The 21,285-nt window shown below is 44.8% G+C and overlaps 1 protein-coding gene across 3 annotated transcripts; it reads right to left on the bottom strand.

The window, feature by feature from the left end:
* Nucleotides 1-757: 757 nt before the first annotated feature.
* Nucleotides 758-20,057, bottom strand: LOC118510886 (putative uncharacterized protein DDB_G0274435). 3 transcript variants are annotated; one of them, XM_036053268.1, is made up of 5 exons: nucleotides 19,899-20,057; nucleotides 18,215-18,529; nucleotides 18,012-18,122; nucleotides 12,986-13,126; nucleotides 758-3,141 (listed from the first exon to the last, which is right to left on the bottom strand). In XM_036053268.1, exons 2-5 carry the CDS (start codon nucleotides 18,372-18,374, stop codon nucleotides 1,982-1,984), a joined length of 1,572 nt encoding a protein of 523 aa, XP_035909161.1. In that variant the 5' UTR covers nucleotides 18,375-18,529; nucleotides 19,899-20,057; the 3' UTR covers nucleotides 758-1,981. The 3 variants fall into 3 exon arrangements, with proteins under 3 accessions (XP_035909161.1, XP_035909162.1, XP_035909164.1); XM_036053269.1 differs by lacking the exon at nucleotides 12,986-13,126 and having other exon boundaries at nucleotides 19,899-20,056; XM_036053271.1 differs by lacking the exons at nucleotides 12,986-13,126; nucleotides 18,012-18,122; nucleotides 18,215-18,529; nucleotides 19,899-20,057 and adding an exon at nucleotides 10,175-12,243.
* Between the last annotated feature and the right edge of the window lie 1,228 nt (nucleotides 20,058-21,285).

Here is a 21,285-nt window from a genome sequence, read left to right as displayed (position 1 = left end):
TCCTGAACGAGCAGCAGCTACGACCGCTGGCCGTACTGTTGGACACGCTGCTCCATCTGGACCTGGGACGCTGTGACCTAACGGACGATAGTTTGGGCGAGTTTCTACGGTCGCGTCCGCTGAAACTGCACACACTGGCGGTACCGGGCAACACCAACCTGCTCGGTGAATTTTTCACCCACTGGACCACGGCGAGCGATCTGGAGCAGATTGATTTAAGCTACTGCTTTTCGCTGAACGTGCAGGAGATGGATACCTTTTTGCAGCATGCCAAACGTTTGAAGGCTGTCGATGTGACTGGCAGTCTGTGGTTGCAGCGTAACAAGGATATCTTTAGCAAGGATGGACGATCGATTGCCATGGGAACGAGTATGCCGGTGTTGGAGTATTTCAAGGCAGGCTAAAAGCAAAAGCATTCATTCCGGAAGGAAGGTAAGGGAAAATGCGATCCTTTTACCCGATTGTTTGTTATTGTAAGTTACTGTTTAAACCGTTCAAAAATATTCCAAACATGTTACGTGATATATATGAATGTGAGCTGGAACTAAGGGCCTCTACAAAATGGTCCAACATTATTTAATTAAACGTTTGACTCATCGATGATCTCATCGATCTAACACTCCACTCACAGCAAACCTTTACTAACCTGTTTCGTGAACGGTCACGGCGATTCCGGTCCTTACTATAATTCCGGATGGCGAAAACGAACAACACGGCAACCAGTGTTTTCTTTCCCCGTGTGGTAAGGGTTTTTCGATTTAAAAAAGAATATATATACGGGGTTTTATTTTCTGTGATCTTCATTTTATCCTTTCTGTGTCACGCACACACATCGTATTGAATTTAGTCTGCCTGATTTGTGCCTTATTAGTTAATAAAAACATGAAATACAAATGAACGTACTATGGTGAATGGTGAATGTGGGGGTCTGTTTTTCCTCTTGTGTCCGAAAGAAAAAAATAAGTTTCCTTTTTACAATTTTTTTATGTTATTGCGCCTGCACTTATATGTTAACCAAAGTTCAATACGATCCTGCCCAGTGCTCCCAACACGTAGACACCGCGTGAACCGTACCGCGTTTCTGCAGAGCTTCGGCCCAGCATCACACTGCGCGTCATACACAGATAGCCCGGTCCGGTTCGCGTCCGGTGTCTCGTTCATCTGGCACAGCGGTACACGAAGTTAAAATAATAAAATTACGGTACCCAACACGTGGTATGCGGTTGTACGGCTAAAATAACGTCCACCAGCGATGATGTATTCCGATTCCGATTTCTGAAACCATTCGCTCGACTTTCCTTACGATTAACTGCAATGGTGTAGTGAGAATGGATCGATAGAACAAGCGACAGACAGGGGCGGGCTGCTGCATTACGCATCACGTGCAAACGTGGGTGTTGGCTCTCAGTTGGATAGTGCAATTGGCCTGTCACCTGTCTGAACGCATGCTCAATGCTGCTAACACGCCAACCCTAACTTCATCATTCTCTGCTAAGATTCTTCGACTTCTCACGACCGTTCCTCTAACAAAATGGGTCTCGCTTTTCAGCACGGACCGGGGGCATATACGCGCATTATTCTTGCCGTCCGAGAAAGGAATGAAGGTATGGTTGTTTAGCTTTAAAAACTAATGCATCCAATGTTCCACCGTCTACAGACGCGGCATCTTATCTCCGCCGGTTCGCCGACGTGATCAAACACCGCTACGATAGTAGTAGCTCGGCGGACGCTTTGGATCGACAGGACATACGTATTAACGACGATTACTAAACTGTATCGCTCTGTCTCTACAAGAAGGTACGTGAATGTAAGTATTTTAAAGGTTTTTTTTTTTCATTTTTCAGAGCTGCACCCGGATATCCTTGACTGCAATTGACAGCAGATTATTACATCCTCGATTTTATATTGCTTTACTCTTACTGTATTAAACGATGTGTGGTTTGCATTTTTGTGTTTGTATTAATGGTGCGAGAGAGAGACCCTACAGCAAACCCTTGTTGCGGCAAAACTCGCGCATCAGCTTCTTGATGCAGCTTATCTCGCGCCCAAGATCCTGCGATCGGCTCTTCAGCTCCTCATTCCTTTCGCGCAGCTTCTCCTCCTCAATAAGAATCTCTTCGATTTCGGCCTTCTTCTTCTGGCGGTAGCGCGTCGCAGCGTTCTTGTTCTGCTCCTTTTTGCGCGACTTTTTCTCCTCGATACCACGGCCACCGCTGCTGCCGTTACCGGTCGATCGCTTCTTCATAACGGCACCGCCATTGCGTGCGTTCAGCTTCTTCACTTTCGACGGGCTCCAGTCCTCGTCGTCACCATCGTTGCTGCGGCTGCCGTAGTACGCGGACGATTCGGCCGAATCGCTGTAGACGGGCGAATGGGGGGCAACCATCGAGGATGCCGACGAGCCCGACGACAACGAATCACCACCATTCTCGATCGATCCGACCTCGGAAAATCCGCACGATTCGTCATCGTGGTACGACCGGTCCTCCTCCATCTCCAGCGGGAGCTGCAGGCTGCGCATGATTTTTGCCATCTCGCTCAACTGCTGCGGAGTGTAGTTTAGGTCGAAGTTGAACGAAGTGGTACCGATGTCATCGGGTACTTGCTGCAGTGGTTCCATCGGTACAGCTGCCTGCTGTTGCTGCTGCTGCATGTTGCCACCAGCTCCGATCTGCTGCGATGCCATGGTAGAGTACTCGTCCATGATGTAGTAATCGGTGGTGGTGGTAACGTTGGCACCCTGGAAGGATACCTGCTGCTGTTGCTGCTGCAGCAATGACTGCACATTCGGCTGTGGTGCAGCGTACAACTGCTGAAACTGCTGTTGTTGCGGCACCGGGACAGCGTGCAGTGACGACGGTTGCATTGGAAGGACGCAACCAACGACACCACCGAAGGACGTCGTTTGGGGCGGCGTTTGCGGCGGTGTCAGATGGTTCATCAGCTCCATGCTGCCGGACACACAGTCGAACTCCATCAGCGATTCGGGACCGCTGGCCTGGGGTACGGCGGCCTTCGCCTCCGATTGCAGCGGAAAATCGTAAAATTCATCCTCCACAACGGTCGGCAGCGGACCTACCAAGCTACCAAGCAGCACGGATTCGCTCGACGGTATCTTCAGCTTGTCATCGTAGCATAGATCTAAAAGTAAAAGTGTAGTAAGAAAAAAAGGATTGTTTTAGCTTTCTATTTGCATTAAAATAAACATTTTTTCAAAGGGTATTTCAGGGGAATTTCAGGACTGAGGACTGACCATTGCTACCTGGTCATGTTCGAAACTAGATTGCAAAGAGATGGCAGGCCGAGACCTTTCGAGGTTGTAGAGCCACCGAAGAAGAAGAAGAACCCGAACAGAAGCCATCAAGCGTTCAGCAATCCTCAAGGATACAGAATTATCCTGAGTGGAAGTCCGTGGCTGCCAGCGTTTAAACTCAAGGCAAATATTTATTTCGGTAAAAGACTTGAGAAGGGGGGGGGGGCCCTGACAAACAATTTTAGGCACTGTAGGATTTACGCCTGAATGTATGCAATCCCCAGTACACGTTGCAAAAGCTTCACAGTGTGCTTCCAGTGTGGTCAAAATGGTTGAATAAAGTCGAATGAAATATTGCTTATTATTCGATTAAATCCCCCTCCCTCTATCCTGACCATTTTTTATATTGGCTTACGTGAGCTACGTAATAATTTTTGGTCTCGCTAGGAATGACCAATCAGGCTTACAACATACACGGTGTTCCCGGACTGTAACGGAACATTGGTTCAATATTCAGAAAAGGAGGAAAAATAAGAATAATAACATTTCAAATCACTTCTTACAATGAATATTATCATGCTCTACTCGCTGTCCAGTAACCGTATTAAGGAACAATGCACAATGTTTATATCAAACAAGTTATGACCATACAAAAATCCCACTGTGCAATAAAAATGACAGGCCACAGTGCTGCACACAAAAGCTTCTACGGGGGGTCTTCTCGAGTCTTTTACCAGTATTTCTTGTACTTTTTTACCATTAATTTATCAACATTATGCAAATAAAAAATAAAATCATTTGGATCAAAAATAGAGGAAATGTGATAAATTTCCGATTTATATACATACATTTTTAAAAAGTCTGATGTAGAACACATACAAACATAAGGCCTTTGCTAGCTCATCGCAACGCGCAACGGAACCCTGTATTGTGCGCAATGAATGTTTCCAGAATCGAACCGACAATTCCAACGCAAACGATCGCGATCACGATTGTATTGGGTGGTAATGATAAAAAATAAACCTTTCCCTTCAACAATAAATCCAATGCGTTATAAATAAAAGAAACACGTCGCGCTTTTCGGGCTCGCAGATACGGTCAGCTCAGGTAGAAACAAGACAAGAGTGATAAGAGCGCCGTTTCCAGCTGAAACCAGATCGACAAAATTTGGTTCGTTCATCAAACCGGCTATTTCTCCCCCACAATCACCACCTTTGACCGTGGTGCTATACGCAACCACCCGTCGTGTGCAGTTTTATCGCCAGACGTCAATGCAACTGCTGCTGTCGATGATCATCTAGCCAACCGGCGTGAATCGTGACAAAACTTCAAGTGCAATAAAACGAATGAATAATTCGAGAAAATGCATTCTAGCTGGAAATGAAAAAGCTCGATGGAAGAAGACCTCTCCAGGAAGATGCTGGTTAAAGGGAGAAGGCATGTTTACGGCCAATGTGTTCCTGATACGGAAGGTGTATGAATCATACTATCGTGAACATCCAGGCCGTAGCATAATCTTGTTGATTTTACACTCTAAACCTTCTCAGCCAACCCAACTCAACCCTTCTCATTCGCACCAGCGGTGTTGTAGCTTAATTTTCTCCAGCCGAGTGAAACGAGAGATAAGCGGCGATAAGATACTATTATTCCCGTCCAACAGTTTGATTTTCGCGATATGATGCCCACAGTGCGCGTTGGGTACGAATCGATGCAGCCCCTTGGCAACAAACCCTGCCCGGAACAGTTTATGCTGCGTATGCTAAGTGCACATAAGATAAGGCCGTCGTATTTTTCCCACCCGTTTTGTCCCAAGTCAAATTGCCGTACGGAAATTGATATGATCTACCGAAGAGGCGCTGTGTATTTGAGGGATTTTGAGATAATAAATTATTGCTTCCTTCGTGTCGTTTATAAACTCGAAAAGTTGTACAATCACAAAATTGGGCGATTCGAAACCCACAAAAATACCCGTCCCATTTTTTTTTTTTTTTGTAGCAATACTTTCTCTCTACTTCGAAATCGACTGTGGCAACTTCATCAAAAGTCGTGTTGGAACCCACCAAACACAGCATCGCACCACGGACGGCGACGGAAACGAGCCACGTGCATCCCTTTTGGCCTACCTTCGCGGGGAAAGTGATAGTTAAACATTTCCGCTCGTTATATGCAGCGTCAGGCTTTTGCGTTGCTCGCGCGATTCGGCACGAGGAATCTGATGCAGACTGGGGGCACCGCCTGCACAGTAGCAACAGCAGCAACACCGACAGTCCCGGGAAACCGTACAGCAGTGTACCAACCCGTCACAGACTGGACGCAACGACGACGACGACGACGACGACGTGGATGAGAACGGCGTTCCTACACCCGGCAAACAACCGTGCAGTAGTTCGTAAGCGTTTATCTTCATTGACACAGGCGAGTGTCTTTTGTCGGCGCTATCGACTGTAGTAGGGGATCACGCGGCAGCAGAAAAAAAAGACGCAGAAGAGCAGCTCCTCTTCAAGTATATCCTGTTCCGGTCTCCGCAATGTCCCTCTGGGAATGCGTCGTCTACAGTTAATTCACCACTCTCATCAAAGAATCGCAAAACAGTACGCGGTCTCCAAAACGCTCCCTCAGGTACGATCGATCTTCACACTCATGCTACAACAACGGTCACACGATACGATTATTCCGGCCCGGGGTAGTAAGCTTTCTTTCGCCCATCGAAATCTTCGGCTTGCAACACACTACAACAGCGCACACTAGCGGTCGGCTGCGAACTAATGCTCCTTGTGCCACCGAATCGGGCGCTCGGTTCCTCGATTGTTCGCTGCAAGAGGTTCAGTGTGGTGCGGATTCTTCCATCATCATCAACATCATCACCGCTTATCGGTGGTGGCAACCCCCACGATGATAACGGACGGGCGCGGGTATGGTGGCGCGGTAGTGCACGATCTTGAACCATCCTCGCCCAGGGGTTAGACAATAACTAGGAGATTTGCCAATGACACACACACACACACACCCATGCGCGATGGACAGGCTTGGGATTTAAAGGAAAAAAAAGACGAACCACCGAGAACAGAATGCCATCATACCGGGCAGTCTCGAGGAAGCTTTCATCTTTCGCTTCCTCGGGACACATCTCCCCTTTGCATTATCAGCAAGGATGCATCAATTTCGGGGACAATGGTCTGCTCCTTTGCCGATCGAGATACGGTGGCATCGACATCCTTTCGCTTCCGGTGGTTCATGGTTCCGGGGGTCAAGCACCAAAGTTAACTCCCATTCCACAATCAAAGCTTTCGCGGTACATTAGAACGGTTTCGAAAGCTAGTATGGAGCAAAACGAATGCACGAGACGGTGGGGTGTTTATTTCGCGAATCGTCTTCCGCCAGGATGATCAACACACATCTCTTGAAGTCATTGACCTGTTCAAGGGTTCGTAACAAACGGCGCAGTATAAATATCCGCTTCAACACTGTAATATGTGTGCAAGGTCTTGTTGTAGGGTCACAGGTCAGTCCATTCTGCAAGTGAGAATGTTTTTTGTTCCTTCTCTGCCACGAACAACACACGTGAAGTTAAAAGCGGTTCTCCATTTTGGCGTCCACGCTACAACACCAACCTAGGTAGGTAGGGGAGGCAGCAAAATACATTCTTCTCGCTTCTTAATCGATCAATCAAGCTATTAGATCACAATATGACAGCTTCAATCGACTGCCGCCGGGCGTGGGTAGATGTCTTCAAATTGCGGTACGGAACTTTGTATGGCAAAAAAGGCCAGAATTTTCATGACGTAGTGTAAAGGTTTGTTGAAACATCTTATGTTTAAAATTTAACAAAATAACGGCCATTTTAATTTTACAGCTTCCCAAATCTTTTTGGCAACTTTAAGCCATGGAATGACCTTACGTCAATAATCTAGTCCAAACATTGACGTGATGAAAAATGTATGACTAGTGTCCGTAAGCAGAGCTGACTACTTTGCAACGGGTAGAATCAAGTCACAGAGAGCCAGAAATGGCAGGGCGACCTCTCGAGGTTGTAGTGCCAAGAAAGAAAAAGAAGAAGTGTCTGTTTAATGATCTCGGATCGCCTAACGGATGTAAGACATCTTTGGTTCATATCTTTTGTTTAAACCTTGGAATCCTACGCGAACACCTTATCCTATATTTCGACAGCTAGAGTAAAGCAAACGCTTTAAAAGTTCGTCACAATCAAACTGTAATTAAGCTCCGTTTCAGGCTGACAAAAGGTTCTTGTGCTGACACGTACCAAATATATGTATTTTATAATTAATACATGCTAATCGCGCTTGTCACTGCCTAAGGATCCTTGTGTAGTGTCATGGCGTTCACAATTATCATCATAACGATCTGATCTACTGTCGATCCTTTTCTGTTTCAATCTTTATTCTACCTCACTCTCGCCTTCGTTATTTCCTTTGCATGAGCTCATTAAAGCACATACACTGACCTACTTTTGGGGACACCGAAGCCCTCAATTCGCTCAAAATCAAAACATTGAAGAAATAGAAAGGCAAGGCCAGCAGGTCAATATTCATTGATAACTTGCACAAACATGCATGCACGCGTACGGCTTCCCTAGTTTGGGAAGCTCGCGGCTTAAGCAAACCAATGCGTGACCAAGGGTTATTGGCTTACGGGTGCGTAGTTTTTGCTAAACGCCACTCCAAGGTTATGCTGCCACTGAGATCCACACACTTCCTAATTCTAAAGGAAGTGATCCTAGCGGATAGGCGCTGGAATAGTGGATCGGCTCGATTTGAAACTATTTTGTTGCCGAGCAAGTGCATTAACTACTTTCAAAATGGGAAAATTCTACCAGTTGCAAGAAAAACAAAGCCATTACATACACCGTAGCTCATACAATTTCTATCCTTTGCTCTCCCATGCTACGCCGACAAAAGGCTCTCTCCATCTTGCGCAGTGATTACAAAAGGCAGTGCAACACCGACCGACCCAACTGCGTACTTCATGCTTGACGCAGATTATCGGAGAAATAAATATTCATCGGTAGCGAATCGAACTTCAAGCTACAGCTCACCTCGCCCCGGAACGTTTCCATAGCCTCTAACCATTCTCTGACCACCACCATCACCACCAGGTGAGACGGTTCTTCGACGCGGTGCAACCTCAACCCTTGTAGAACATGCACTCCCTAGACTGGTCGGTCGTTGGGGGAAACCTGTTCCACGACAAACAATTCCACATTGTGCGGCCAGGAACAACCACCACCATCACACACCACAGGCATAACAATCCTTCTGCTTACACAGGTGTAACACACAGCCGTTATGGGGAGGCTTTTAAGGGGATTCAGATTCCATTCGCTTTCTTACGCAGACGCCCGCCACCAGCACATACCAGGACCCTCCTCCCACGAAGCCGCGATCAGTAAAACAAAAAACTGGTTAAATGCAGTTTAGTGCAGTTTCGAGTGTAAGTATATATGTAGAGCACCTTCGTCGTCCCCATTGGTGTTTTAAGGGAGTACAACAAAAAATGTCACCACCTCATGATCCAGTGCCGCCCGGTCGGCTGAAACATCGGGACTGGAAGCATTTAAATCAAATATATAGACTAGTTAACCGCCACCGTTTATCGATATTCTAGCAGTAGGTGCTCCACAGTGGAAGCGAGCCACCTACACCGAAGCTAGTCACAAATTTGCATCGATAATGTAGTTTTGCGCTAATGGTTGCACGGCGCTACCGTGGCCCCACGGGGGATACCTTTGCTCCAACAAACTCATCGCACCTCTTCCGGGGGCGGAGGCATCTGGTGTAACACGATTCTCGTTTGAAAAAACGATCAAGGGTACGTACGGCTGGCTGGAAATGTAGCTGCATCTCGACCCTCCCCATGATAATTTGGTGGGAAAACCAGCACCTCCAGCTATTCAATAATAGTAAAACACGAGAGCGTGCGTACGTGCGCGTGCAGTTTACCGTAGGAAAGCACACTTTCCATTCATGCACAATGTTTTTTTTTGCAATGATTATATTAGACTTGGCTTGGAGGAAGCAAACTCCCGATGATGGTATTGACGCATTATTGATGCTTACTTTACGCAACATTATTTGAAAGTCAATTTAGAGAAACAGATTAATGTTAGCGATCTCTGATGGTAGAAACTGGCTTCTCAGTGACGCATATTCGTTTAAAATCTGGGAAGTTGTAAGAACGTTTATCAGCCAGCGATTCTTCATCACTGTTCGATCAACGTCCACCGCTTGGCGCCCTCTAGCGGTAACCTAATTTTGGGCGGAATCTAATCTACCCGTCGGCCCACCAAGAGACAGCTCCTAATCATTTGCGCAGTGTTCAGCAATGCGTTACCCACTCGCGCTCTAATGTCAATCAATAAAATAAGGGCAAGTCGGCCAGTTTCCAGCCCAACGCCCCAAGGTGCAATCCTTCACATCTGGGCTCAATAATACGTTAGCATGTTGCAGCATCAACCGGATCATTCTTGTATTGGCCCGTACCATGCATGATGGAATATTTCCCACTTATCAGCTCCTATGGCTCGGGAAGTCCAAACACACTCACAACAAAGGCAAACTTATTGCAAGTATTTTTATTCCCCTGATACATCCGCCATCGAAGCGTGATTGCTCCATAAAAAATGTTCGAAAAAATCCATCACGCCTCAACGCGTTTCCCGTCCGTTCGGAACTTTGCATTCGCGAAGGCAAGCCGAGAGACGAAAACGCTGCGAACTGATAACCGGACGCAGCCTGATAATGTGCCTCGGAATTTGCATTTGCAGAGACACGGCCTAAATGGCCGAAGGAGGGAAGCAACATTCCAAGCAAACAGGTCCAATCAGACCGTTCCGGCAGGGCCATCCTCGATTTTAAGCATGTTTATCATACTCATAAATGACCTTATGTTCGTGCTGATACTAACCGTAGACATTCATTTCTAGGACGAAGGCTGGTTTCGATTTTCTGCGTGGTTGATTTGTTGGAGCTTTGTTGCTGCTGCTGCCGCTGACTTAAAATACAAAACCCTAGTCCTCCTTATGCTTGGGGCTGTTTTTCTGAACCTGACTATAGCTGTGTACGTTCTACTACTCTGTATCTAACCGACGTTCCCTTTCACCCGGTACGAGAGTGAAGGCGATTTGTGCTCACGTTTGGCAGTTGAACGTCTGCCGATGTCTAGACCCTTCTCGAGTGGCTTCTTGAGTGGTGTACGAGCTTTAATTGTCTGTTTTACTACTTCCTGTCGACTCTCCAACGCCAAAGAACAATGGCAATTCAATTTATGCGTGTACAAAACGCTGCAACTATTAGCTAAAATTAATCTCGTACAATCGTATCCTATACGGCTAAAAAGGTAGTTGGGAGGAAAAAAAACTTCGACTTTCTTAATTTTAGGCTAAGCTTACTATATTCCACCAGGGATTCGAAAATATGGGCACACCAGAATTTCACAATCGACTATCTCCAGGAAGCTCCTCCTCTACTATGTTTGTGCTAATATCAAATATTCCGTTCAAAACTAAAAAAGAAAAGGATAACGAACGGAAAAGCAGTGCTCTGTTGAAGGGCCGTACCAGGGCCGTTCAAACACCCGGTTATTCCGATATCGAGATTGATTCACTCACTAACAAGGTACGTTAACAAAAAAAAAAAAAACAAATAAAACGAGCAAACAAAGTATTATGAGAATTATTTATAAACAAAAATACAGCACAGCAATTTTTGATCACAGATATATTGTGTTGCCTACCAAAAAAACTGAGACACCAGAAAGCGCGCCACTCAGTGCGTCGCCGGCACGTCTCTGCGTGTGGGTGAGTATATAAACGGTTTCGTAGTAAAAATTTGGCAATTCCAATTTGGCAAGTCCTTCTCGCTAGAGCTTTTCAACCTTTCCGTATCCTTCTACTTGTGTTTTCGTTGTTTTTTCTTCTTCTATTGTGCCTCGTATTTTCGTAAAGCACTGAATGGATAAGAGATTGGGAATAATGCCGTCTAACTTAAAAACAAATGCCCTTAAAAACAAATCGCAAAGAGAGCTATTAATATTATGATTGTGCTATTGTGCGCTTCTCAAGCTTCTCAAGCGTTTATAATGTTTTTTGTTTCGTGTTTAACTGTCTGGATCCCTCCAATACCAATGGCGCAATGGGTTTCCCGAAATTCAAACTCGCAAACGAATTCAGACGGCAGCAGCAGCGAGCTCGGGACAGCAGCAGCACACCAGTCGTCTCTTCACCAGCTTCTGGGAGTTGAACACGATCTCGCGATTCCAAGTGTATCGATAGGCCACCGCAACGACGGCCACGACGCTCATGCTCACGGGTGGTAACGGTAGCGGTGTGGGCCGAATTTTGCCAGCTCCGTTAGCGCGGACGGTGCGAAACAGTGTGCGACGCGGGGTTTACATCAAAACTTCCGGGTCCTGGTATGGCTCCACCGGATAACACTAGACAGCGAACAACTATCTTCTTCATACACCCGCAGCAAGGGGGGGTTGGCTGTGTACGCCACAAACGCACAAACGTCGTTTCACTTTTCCTTTTTTTAGCTTTTTGTTGTGTTAAGCACCACCGTAGCTCATTAGGCACATGTTAAGGCGCCGGAAGAAACTCCTTGAAAACAAGGCGCGCACATACACACACATACACAAAAGCAACTAATGCGGCTCAAATAATAAGAACACCAGTGTAAAGAACAACGCAGATAGCTTCACGCAAGCGCTAGCAACCACGCGGACGCGACTCAAACGACTGACTGATGAGTAAAGCCGATTCGTAACTGCGTCGGAGAGACCACCAGAGCCACCATTGTTGGTGTTAGTGGTGGTGGTGATTCTAAAGGTGAATCGAATCGACACACAATCACTCCGATTCGATTTCTCATCCCCTAGGCCGGCGCCACATACAGTGGGGTTGCCGCACGAAACAAACACAACAATCGCACCGTGTGCGCGTCACAGTGCGCAACTCGTCTAGACGACCACCATCAAAATGGCCACTACTTCATAAGCTCGGGCAGAGCGTTCAGGGGGTGAAAAAGTGATCGGTTCAGTGTGCTAGTGTACCAGCGAACAGAGTGAGAGCAACTCTCAGTGAGAGCGAAAAACCCAACCCCCCGTTCGGGTATACTATCAGCATTTAATCGGCAACGTGTAACGACACCAATGACAATGGCGGTCGGTCCGTCAACCCTTAATCCTACCAACACCACCGCCAGACGCATGTTTCGGTTGACCCATACGCACACATCAAGCGGCTGCTGAGAGTTAATGAGTGCCAAGTTTGCTCCACCAAGTAGCTGTGTCAAAAGCGACGCTTCGACTCATAATATATTGGTGGGTGTTGTGGCAGTGTAAAATGAAGGGAGTTGCGCCTTGTTGCGTGTAGCCCGATAAGAAATCTTCAAAATATTCCAAAATTGCTTGGTCAAGACGGACACAAACATAACAAAAATGAACGTTTGCTTCACACCTGAAGCGCCTGTTCATCGTAGGGTCTTTCAAAATGTGACCCAATCTGAACAATGACGACAAGCGAACAGAAAGACTGAACCTGTTCCACCACTTCCCGGTGATGGTGTGTCTCGAAAACCCTTTACTGGGCTGCCTCTTTCTGTTGTCGTCTTTCAGCGTAGCTACTCGACGATACGTTTTGCACGATGGACATCATCACCTTCGGAACAGGTACCACCACACCAAAGACCCCACAAGACTTTGTAGCTCTTTTCTGACCTGCGATAAGCTGGTTCCAGTTTCCAGCGCGCAACGAATCGAGAGAAACCCACAGCCAATCACCATATCGTTCACGGCAAGGCTGTGTGGAACAGCGTCGAGATCCGAGAATATCGCTGGAATAATTTTGAACGCGATGCACTACCGATCCACAGTGAAAGTCCGACCGAGAAGAAAGAGAGAGAGAGAGAGAGAGAGAGAGAGAGAGAGAGAGAGGAGGGAATATGGATCACCTGTTTGCCATGGGTTTGGACCGAAACTGGTAACATTATTCGAGGCTACCGAATTAATTTCTGTGGACGACGGACACCATAAACCCACGGATCTGAGGAGGCATATAGATACTTGAGAGCATTTTGACATTTTCTTTTGCTTCTTATGCAACCCACTTGTGATTTGGATGTAGAAAACTCAATTTTTCGATTGGAGTTGGAGGCTGCAAGCAATTCGATACTTCGGAAAAATAGTGCACAATAAAAAGGGCTAGCTCAATAGATTTCTTTGTCCGTTCAATACCACATGAATAATAGCTGGAATACATGCCGAGGTGCATCATCTCGCAGCGCAATTTAGCGAGCGGTTATCATGAGTGCAACAAAAGAGCCCACAAGTCGGTGCAATGACGAACAATCACCACAATAGGTCGAATGCGATAGGAAGCCGGACTTTATTGCCTTTCGCCTATCGTTGCTCAGCTTGCCCTCTTGAAGTTCTTGCAATCTTTGCCGACCATGGTGGCCGCATCCTGTGGTGAGATCATGATGCACATTCTACTTTCCAGAAGATGAAAACATCCCTCATCCAGCGGGTCATCGCAGCACACATTTAGTGAGCCCTCCTTCCTATCTTATCACACCCCGTGAAGTGTATAAACGCGTACATTAGATCCAGACTATAGGTTGCAAGGAAAGAGTCCTTTTCAAACGTTCGATCCATCATCAAACAATCAGCAAAGAAGAGCTCCATCCAGAAACCCCTCCTTGTGGAAACTTTTTTTTCTACGTTCCAGTTGTCATCCGTTCTTCCTCCCCCCCCCCTATCTTCCATGCTTATGCCTCAGGCATCCTTGTCTGTCACAGCGACGCAAATCCCCAATCACAACAGCTTCAATTAAATCGTTTAAATTATTTATCATTTACCAATGTAACGCACATCAACAACCGTGCTCGGGATGGGTGTTGTTATCGTCGTCGCGCCATCCAGGGGTGGTATGCAAATTGCGACAACATGTTTTATTATTGGCCCCACCGATATTGAGACAAATCACTTCAAACGTTTACTACACATCGACAGAGACCGACTGCAAATGTGTGAGTATATATGCGGCCAAACGGTCCGTCCAAACGTGCGATGGATCGCGCACGGATTGCGTGTGATTGACGTCCCAGCCTTACACAAACGGTACACACATTGACACCGGTGGTCTTCTCACTCACCCTCTGGAGCTGGTTAACCGTTTCGAATCTATCAAAGGGATTTCCGGATGATTGGAAAAGGCAACAATCTCACAAAAAGGGTTTCCCAAACCCCGGACAGACGGGCAAAGGTGAGTTTTGTCCGGACCGGTTTTCGCTGTGTATTGTTTTACTTTTTTCAAGTCACATTCAAAACAATAATCTACCCTTCCAAAGCACGCGCGAAAGGGCAGCAGTTGTCTCATAAAGCGTGCAAAGAGGCCTCGTATTTCGCTATCAGCAACGCCAGAGCGTGCTTTTATAGCAAAACCTAGACCACCGCTAGACCACCGAACGGAATGGCCCACAGTGCAGGAAGCTATCTCACCAAGGTTAGATTCTCGAGGTATGTGCGTTTTCTTAGCGAGTTCTACATCTTACTGCAGTCGCCCTTCAAATCTTCAGTTCAAACACCACACCTCACAAGTCGTTTAGGTGATTACCGTTACTAAAGGGATTAGGCAGGCGGCAATCCTTAGGGTACATTCAAGTTTTCTAAACATCAATGCATTTCCACTTTATAAGTTGTTGTTAAAACGGTAATTCCTCACTATTGATTATAATGGTCGCTCTAACGAGTTGTTTGAGTTATCTGGTTACTGTAACCAGATTTTAACCGACACCCAGCTTAGCTCACCTGCCTGTATGATAAACGTTCTATCACTTTGCTTAATTCGTGACCAACCGATGGCAGGAACCGGTTGCAAACAAGCCTCTGCATGCTAGCCGTGCAATCATGATTGATTAAGTGCTAATATATTAGCATATTGCACCTGCCATTACGAAATCGCACAAAAATGCCGACATGTACATGCATGTGGGGCATAAAATGTTTTAGGGATTCGATCGACTCACTTTCAATGGGTGCGAATCCTTATAGCCGAGCGAGGTTACGAAACTCTGTATTGAGTAATGCTGTGTAGAACACTGTGATCATACAGTGCTTATCGTTTGATCGCTTGAGAATTCTAAAATCAATTCCTGTCCTTCATTAAGTAAGAGCTGGTGCCCCCAGTAATCAAGCACATTAGCATGGCAAGCCCAACAAGAACGTTTGCTTCATAGATTATTTACTATTTTAATATTATTATTTACTTTACTTTTGCTACAGGCACCCTGAACCCTGCTTGCTTTCTAATCTTTTTCCGTTTACTGCTTATAACACATAAAACACAAACAGGTTAAGTAACATCCAAACAGTGAACTCAAGCGCCCACCTGCTTTAATATGGTGGGGAACCTTTTTACTTCCTTGCTGACCGTGATCATGCAGCAGTCACGTGATCGCTGGAAGGAACAGCAACACTGACAAACGCATGTACGTCTATAGTTAGCTACGCACACTGTAGTAATATGCGTGAATTGGTGGACAGCATAAGCTCTACTTGTTCCAACAAAAAAAACAATCAAAACAAAAGCTACTTTTACTTTGAACTCACAAACACCACGAACCTGCGGTAAACCAAACATGATCGAGGAGAATCATATATTGAAGGCATGCCAATCTCCACCGCAAATGTGAAGCTGGCCTTTTTTTCTTCTTGATGGAAGTGCTTATCGCTTGACTGCTTTGTTGCCAGTTAGCAAATAGCTAGCATACCCGGCGTAGAGAGAGAGAGCAACATGGAAAGTAATATTATTTTTTTTCAATGCATTAAGCGTTGTAATGATTCCTCCTTCTTTGGCTCTACAATTTCGAGAGTTCTCTGATGTACTCAACCCTTAATTACGATGGAGTTTGGTTTTTGTTTTGTGAAAAACTGGCGCCTCCATGAATATGCTACCCCAGCTGCCCTGTTATTATTTTATTTGCAATAGTTCACTGCCAAAACCGCTATGAAATCCTAGCTCATGGTTAAACACTATCGTTTATCGATCGTCCCGCGTAATATCAGTACCATATCGTTTTGATATTACTTAAATCATTGCCACTAATGTTTAATGTAAATCCGGCCATTTCGGTTAAAGCTCCACTCGACTGAACCGAGTCATTTAATATAGTAGATCGACTAGGTATTTTAATCACACCTTAGTAATAATTATTTTTCAGCTCTACATCTACACAGAGCAGCAATAAGTAAGCTGAAGTTGGTTCACACTTCCATTTCTACTTCGCTAGAACAAATAGCGGTTTCAAATTCGATCAAGTTATATACTGCGGTGCTAAGGATTCTTCCTTTCTTCTTCTTCTTCCTTGGCACTAGAACCGCGAGAGGTCTCGGCCTGCCATTTCTAGTTTTCTGTGACTTAATTTTACCCGTAGTAAAGTAGTGTAGCCTTACGTACAGGGAGGCGCGGTCTGGATGGGATTTGAACCCCGGACCTGCCGTGTGAAGGCCGGCGTCGCTTCGCCTCGGCCACCGGATTCTTCCTTTGCAGGAGACAAATTACTTTGTTTCCCGGAGCCACGGATTACTTTATTGCAATAAAGACCGGATTTATAGAGATTTCTTCAAATACTGCTCAGTAATAAATTCTTAAGAGAATTTCAAGCCTAATGAATTTCAGCATCCTATTTCTCTTTGGTACAACAATTTTGCTCAATATGGTGGTGGTAAAGGTTAAGAATAATTCCAAATTAAGTAATGTGGATTTATTTCGCCGGGAATGCAGAGGTAACAATTTTTGAGTGAAGAGTGGTTATCAACTGAACACATGGAAACCAAGAACAAGGTACAATGCGATTAATGTTACGTGACTTGGAGCTGTTAAGTTATCCTCCAACAGGTTGTGTTTTTATAACAATAGAAGGACCCGGCCTGTATTGCTATCCTCCAACTCGTTACTGAATAGAAAATGCTTAATGTTATTTTCTTCTGTTTACGTGGCTCGAAAGGTCTTGGCCTGCGAATACTGGCTCCGTGACTTTATTTTACCCTTAGCTGAATGGTAAGTCCAGGACAGATAGTAATGTTATTTTATTGTTATAAATATTCATTGAAAAAACATTGCGGAGCGTAAGGAGCATCGATCAGTAATCAATTTTAACTAACTAATTTTAACCAATAAAGTCGTCATAAACCGTATTAAACAAAAAAAGAAGATGTTTTCCCAGCACCACTGCATAAGATGTTGAACCTTTTAGGAAGAAAAAGATTATTATCTCTGACTCTCTGACAGAGTAAAGCTAACCAACATTCGTCCTGAGCACATGCAGATGCACATCTGTAAAAGTACAACACATAACGTCAAAGCTTTCACAGTCCAATGATCGACCAACGGACCCAGACAAACGGATAATTTAAGAAACGAAAAAAAACTGCTGCTTTAAGCGGATACTTAATGCAAGAAACATTTTTTTAATAACAAAGCGATTGCGCAAGAGTTGCTTTTTGGTCTTTTTCATACAAATTCATTATTTAGAATTTAGTACATAAAAGTTTTGTAGTCTCTCCAAAAGCATTCATATACCGTACTTCATTCGCATTAGTCATGGATTTCGGTACGTTCTACTAACTGCATACATATCATGATGATGCATTAACAGGGATTTTAAGTGGGGGTGATTTTATAAATGTAGATTTCATGTTTTGTCACAATCGGAATGAAAAGCAAAAACCAATTCCTCCCTACCTTCAGGCAGCTTTCCGAGGGGAATCACCAGAACATCTCCTTTCAACAGTATGGATGGGTCAGGCTTCAAATCTTCTTCTAAATCGATGAGACCGTTATTGAACAGGCCTTCTAAAATAAAGAAAAGTGGAAAACGACAGATCAGCCCAGTGGTTCCCTCCAAAAGCGCGTTATAATTGTACGGTGCAGGTACAGCTACATACCATTGCAGTAATCGTAAGAATCGTCGAAAACGACCTCCTCAGCAAATCCATGCTGGGAGTAGTCCGACGGAGACGACGGCTCCATCTTGCCCTCCCAATCGATCGTCGATGGAAAGATGGTGGGCGTCGTCAGCATATCCATTATTGATGCGGACTGCATTGGTACGGACAGGTAGCGAAGCTGGTGATGACGGTTCGCTAAATTGCTCTTGGGCAATTTGGGTGGTAAATGATGTTAAAAATTGTTTTTGTACGAAATCGGTGGCGTACGTCGCTGGGGACAACATTTTGCTGGTTTGGGGTGCCATGACGGCTCTAAAACGGTAGAAAGGAAAACGAGAAAGAATTAGTTTGCAAGTTTAAATGAAACACCGCTCACTCGACAAAGAAAGTCTTTAAACTTGGGCCGTATGTACTACCATGGACCGGGCACAAAATTCCCCTCTCTCTAATTACTGCACTATCTCGCTGCGCGATCGAAACTTGGAAGGTAGAACAAAAAAACGAATACTACAACATCTGGCATATCTCTTATCGCTCGCATCATCGCACTCGACAGTAAACAACCGTTTCCGATAAGCCCTTTCAATACCCAGCCCACTTACAAGGGTTCGATGTTAAGAAAATTGAATTCGCATTGCACAGTGCGTTTCCCCTGGTAACGCGTCTTCCGCTCCATGCTACTGTGATGACTCACAAGCATTAGAGATCTTCCCCATACATGCATGCTTCTCCCACTGCCGTTTGCGCGTCGTCTCGATGCTGAATGTTTGTGTGTTCGTTTGGGGGTTGGAAGAATGAGCATCGTAACAAAAAAAAAAGTGCTTCGTCATTCGCATAACATTAGTGACGCTAATAGCAGCATCACGTCACCCACTTCATACACGGATGCCGGTAAATCTGAGGGGAAGGTGTTTGCGAAAAAGTTGTGAAATCGATCGCACAACACACATCGAAATGCAGTTTGCTGTCCAGCAGAAAACCAAAGCATACTATGCGTGATACATTGAGGTAAAAGTAGGTCATCGTAAGATCAAACAGCAGCGAACGGGGCAAGAGAAAAGAAACTGCACACTCTGCAGTTCTGTGGTACAAGTGTACAAGATTCCCCACCAATTATTGGTGGACAACTGTTGACCATAAACCAGTTTTTGGTCTACTGCAAATACAGGGGGGGGGGGGGGCCTTACTGGCTGTCCATAGCATGCCCATACAACCAAGTGACTGGTTGGCACATGGGCCCCTCTAACACCAGCTTGGCCAGCATGAATTGCACGCGCGCGCAAAGGGCATTACATCATTTTATACCAAAATAAATTTCCCTCGCTTTTCCTTAATTTCCGGCACCGTTCGGTAGGTGCATTGTTTTCCGTTCATTTGACACCCGTTTGGCGCTGGTACAACAACGATAAGCGGGTAAATTTGTGCATTTCTTCCGCACAATTGACAAACCTCCCATCCGCCCTGTTCCGTTCCAGTCCCTTATTCCATGTCACCCCAACATACTCGGGGGGCAGTAGGAATGTATGTTGCGTAGCAAAATATTTTGCACCACCCTGCGTCAAGCTGAGCCCTTTTCGTCCATAATCACACACACACACACACACACACACATACGCACGCATCACGGTTAGTGCTTTCGTATCTAAAATTGGGAAGGAAATTAACGCTGTTCAATACTTACAACTCGTTAAATCGCATATTTGTTGGGTGTACTTTGGGCACCGTAGTGCGCTTGCTTTTCAGCACGTCAATTAATCCATTTTTCACCTTTTAATAAGCACAACACAAAATTTCAGTACGTTCGTTCTTTGTGGCTGCATTTGGGAAACTGAATCCGAACTCCTAGCTGTGTAAACGGCACGCGCTGCCGATGACGCACACATGCTGCGCGTGGTGAGAAGGTGAGCTCATGGCATACTGGTGGTCGCCATATTGGGTTGCGATTTGATGAGAGTGGTGAATATCTTAATTAAAGACTTAATTTCTCATTGTAATGAAAATTAAACCACATTTTTCAAGCGAGGTTTGCTAAAACCTCACTCATTGGCTATTTCAACTGAAAATAACAGCAAAAAGATAAGCAAACAGAAACATATCATAAAAAATAAGTGTTGTTGGTGAAAATAAATCATCAACCGGTTTTTATTCGAGTCACATTCATTGTATTTAAAATCGAGGAATTAAAAAATGGGTTAATAATAGATTTTCTCAGCAACAATTACGTAAACATAAAATAATATTATTCTATTGCGAATAGAAATTGCAATGCACCGGTGTGCCATAGGTCCGATCGCCTATTGACAAGTAAATTTACAGCTGATCGCGTATCGATCATCATGCGTTGACGGTTGTGAAAACATGTAAACAAGCTACGGTGTAAAGCGGTTCCTAACAGAAGTTAAAAATTTACACTTAAATACTTCCAGTGAATAACAGCATAACAGGATAACAGTTTGATAAACAAACTACGTGCAACATTTAAAACGTTAAAAGTGCTTGGGAACCTTGTCATGCTGAGGACGACCGTTTGAAGTGTAGTATCTACATCCGGTAAGTCTAGCGATTCTATTGATTACTTTACATACCAATAGAAATACTTTTTTAATGTGATTAAAACCTTGTCAGTCAGTCAGACATATGTATCTTTTAAATAGTAGTAAAAATATGAACCGTTTCGTTAATTAACTCCGTAAATAAGGTGGTGAAATCATTGGTGGAGGGATTTCTCTTTATTCGCCGTTTTGAACCACGTGATATGTGAAATATTGTATTTCACACATTACGGGAGGTGGGAGAAGGGGAGCACTTCGAAACTCAAATGAAAGAAAGGTTTTATTTTTAATGTAGTAGAATTTTGTGTATTCCTGCTCTCAGCACCGTCATTAAAAACCCACTTACATTATCGATCTTCTCGTTGGACGATAAAAATTAAATAAAAGCAAAACGAACCAAAAATAAATCCTGACGATGACATCATAAATCAGTTATCGTGACGTGCACGACGTATTAAAATGCCATCACTAATAGGCTAGCGGGGTGTGATAAAGCTTTACCCGGTTTAATTCTTT

This window comes from Anopheles stephensi, chromosome 3 (assembly GCF_013141755.1).
Source record: "Anopheles stephensi strain Indian chromosome 3, UCI_ANSTEP_V1.0, whole genome shotgun sequence".
Lineage (NCBI taxonomy): Eukaryota > Metazoa > Arthropoda > Insecta > Diptera > Culicidae > Anopheles > Anopheles stephensi.
Note: the sequence above shows the minus strand (reverse complement) of the source record. Positions and strands in the feature narration are given on the sequence as shown.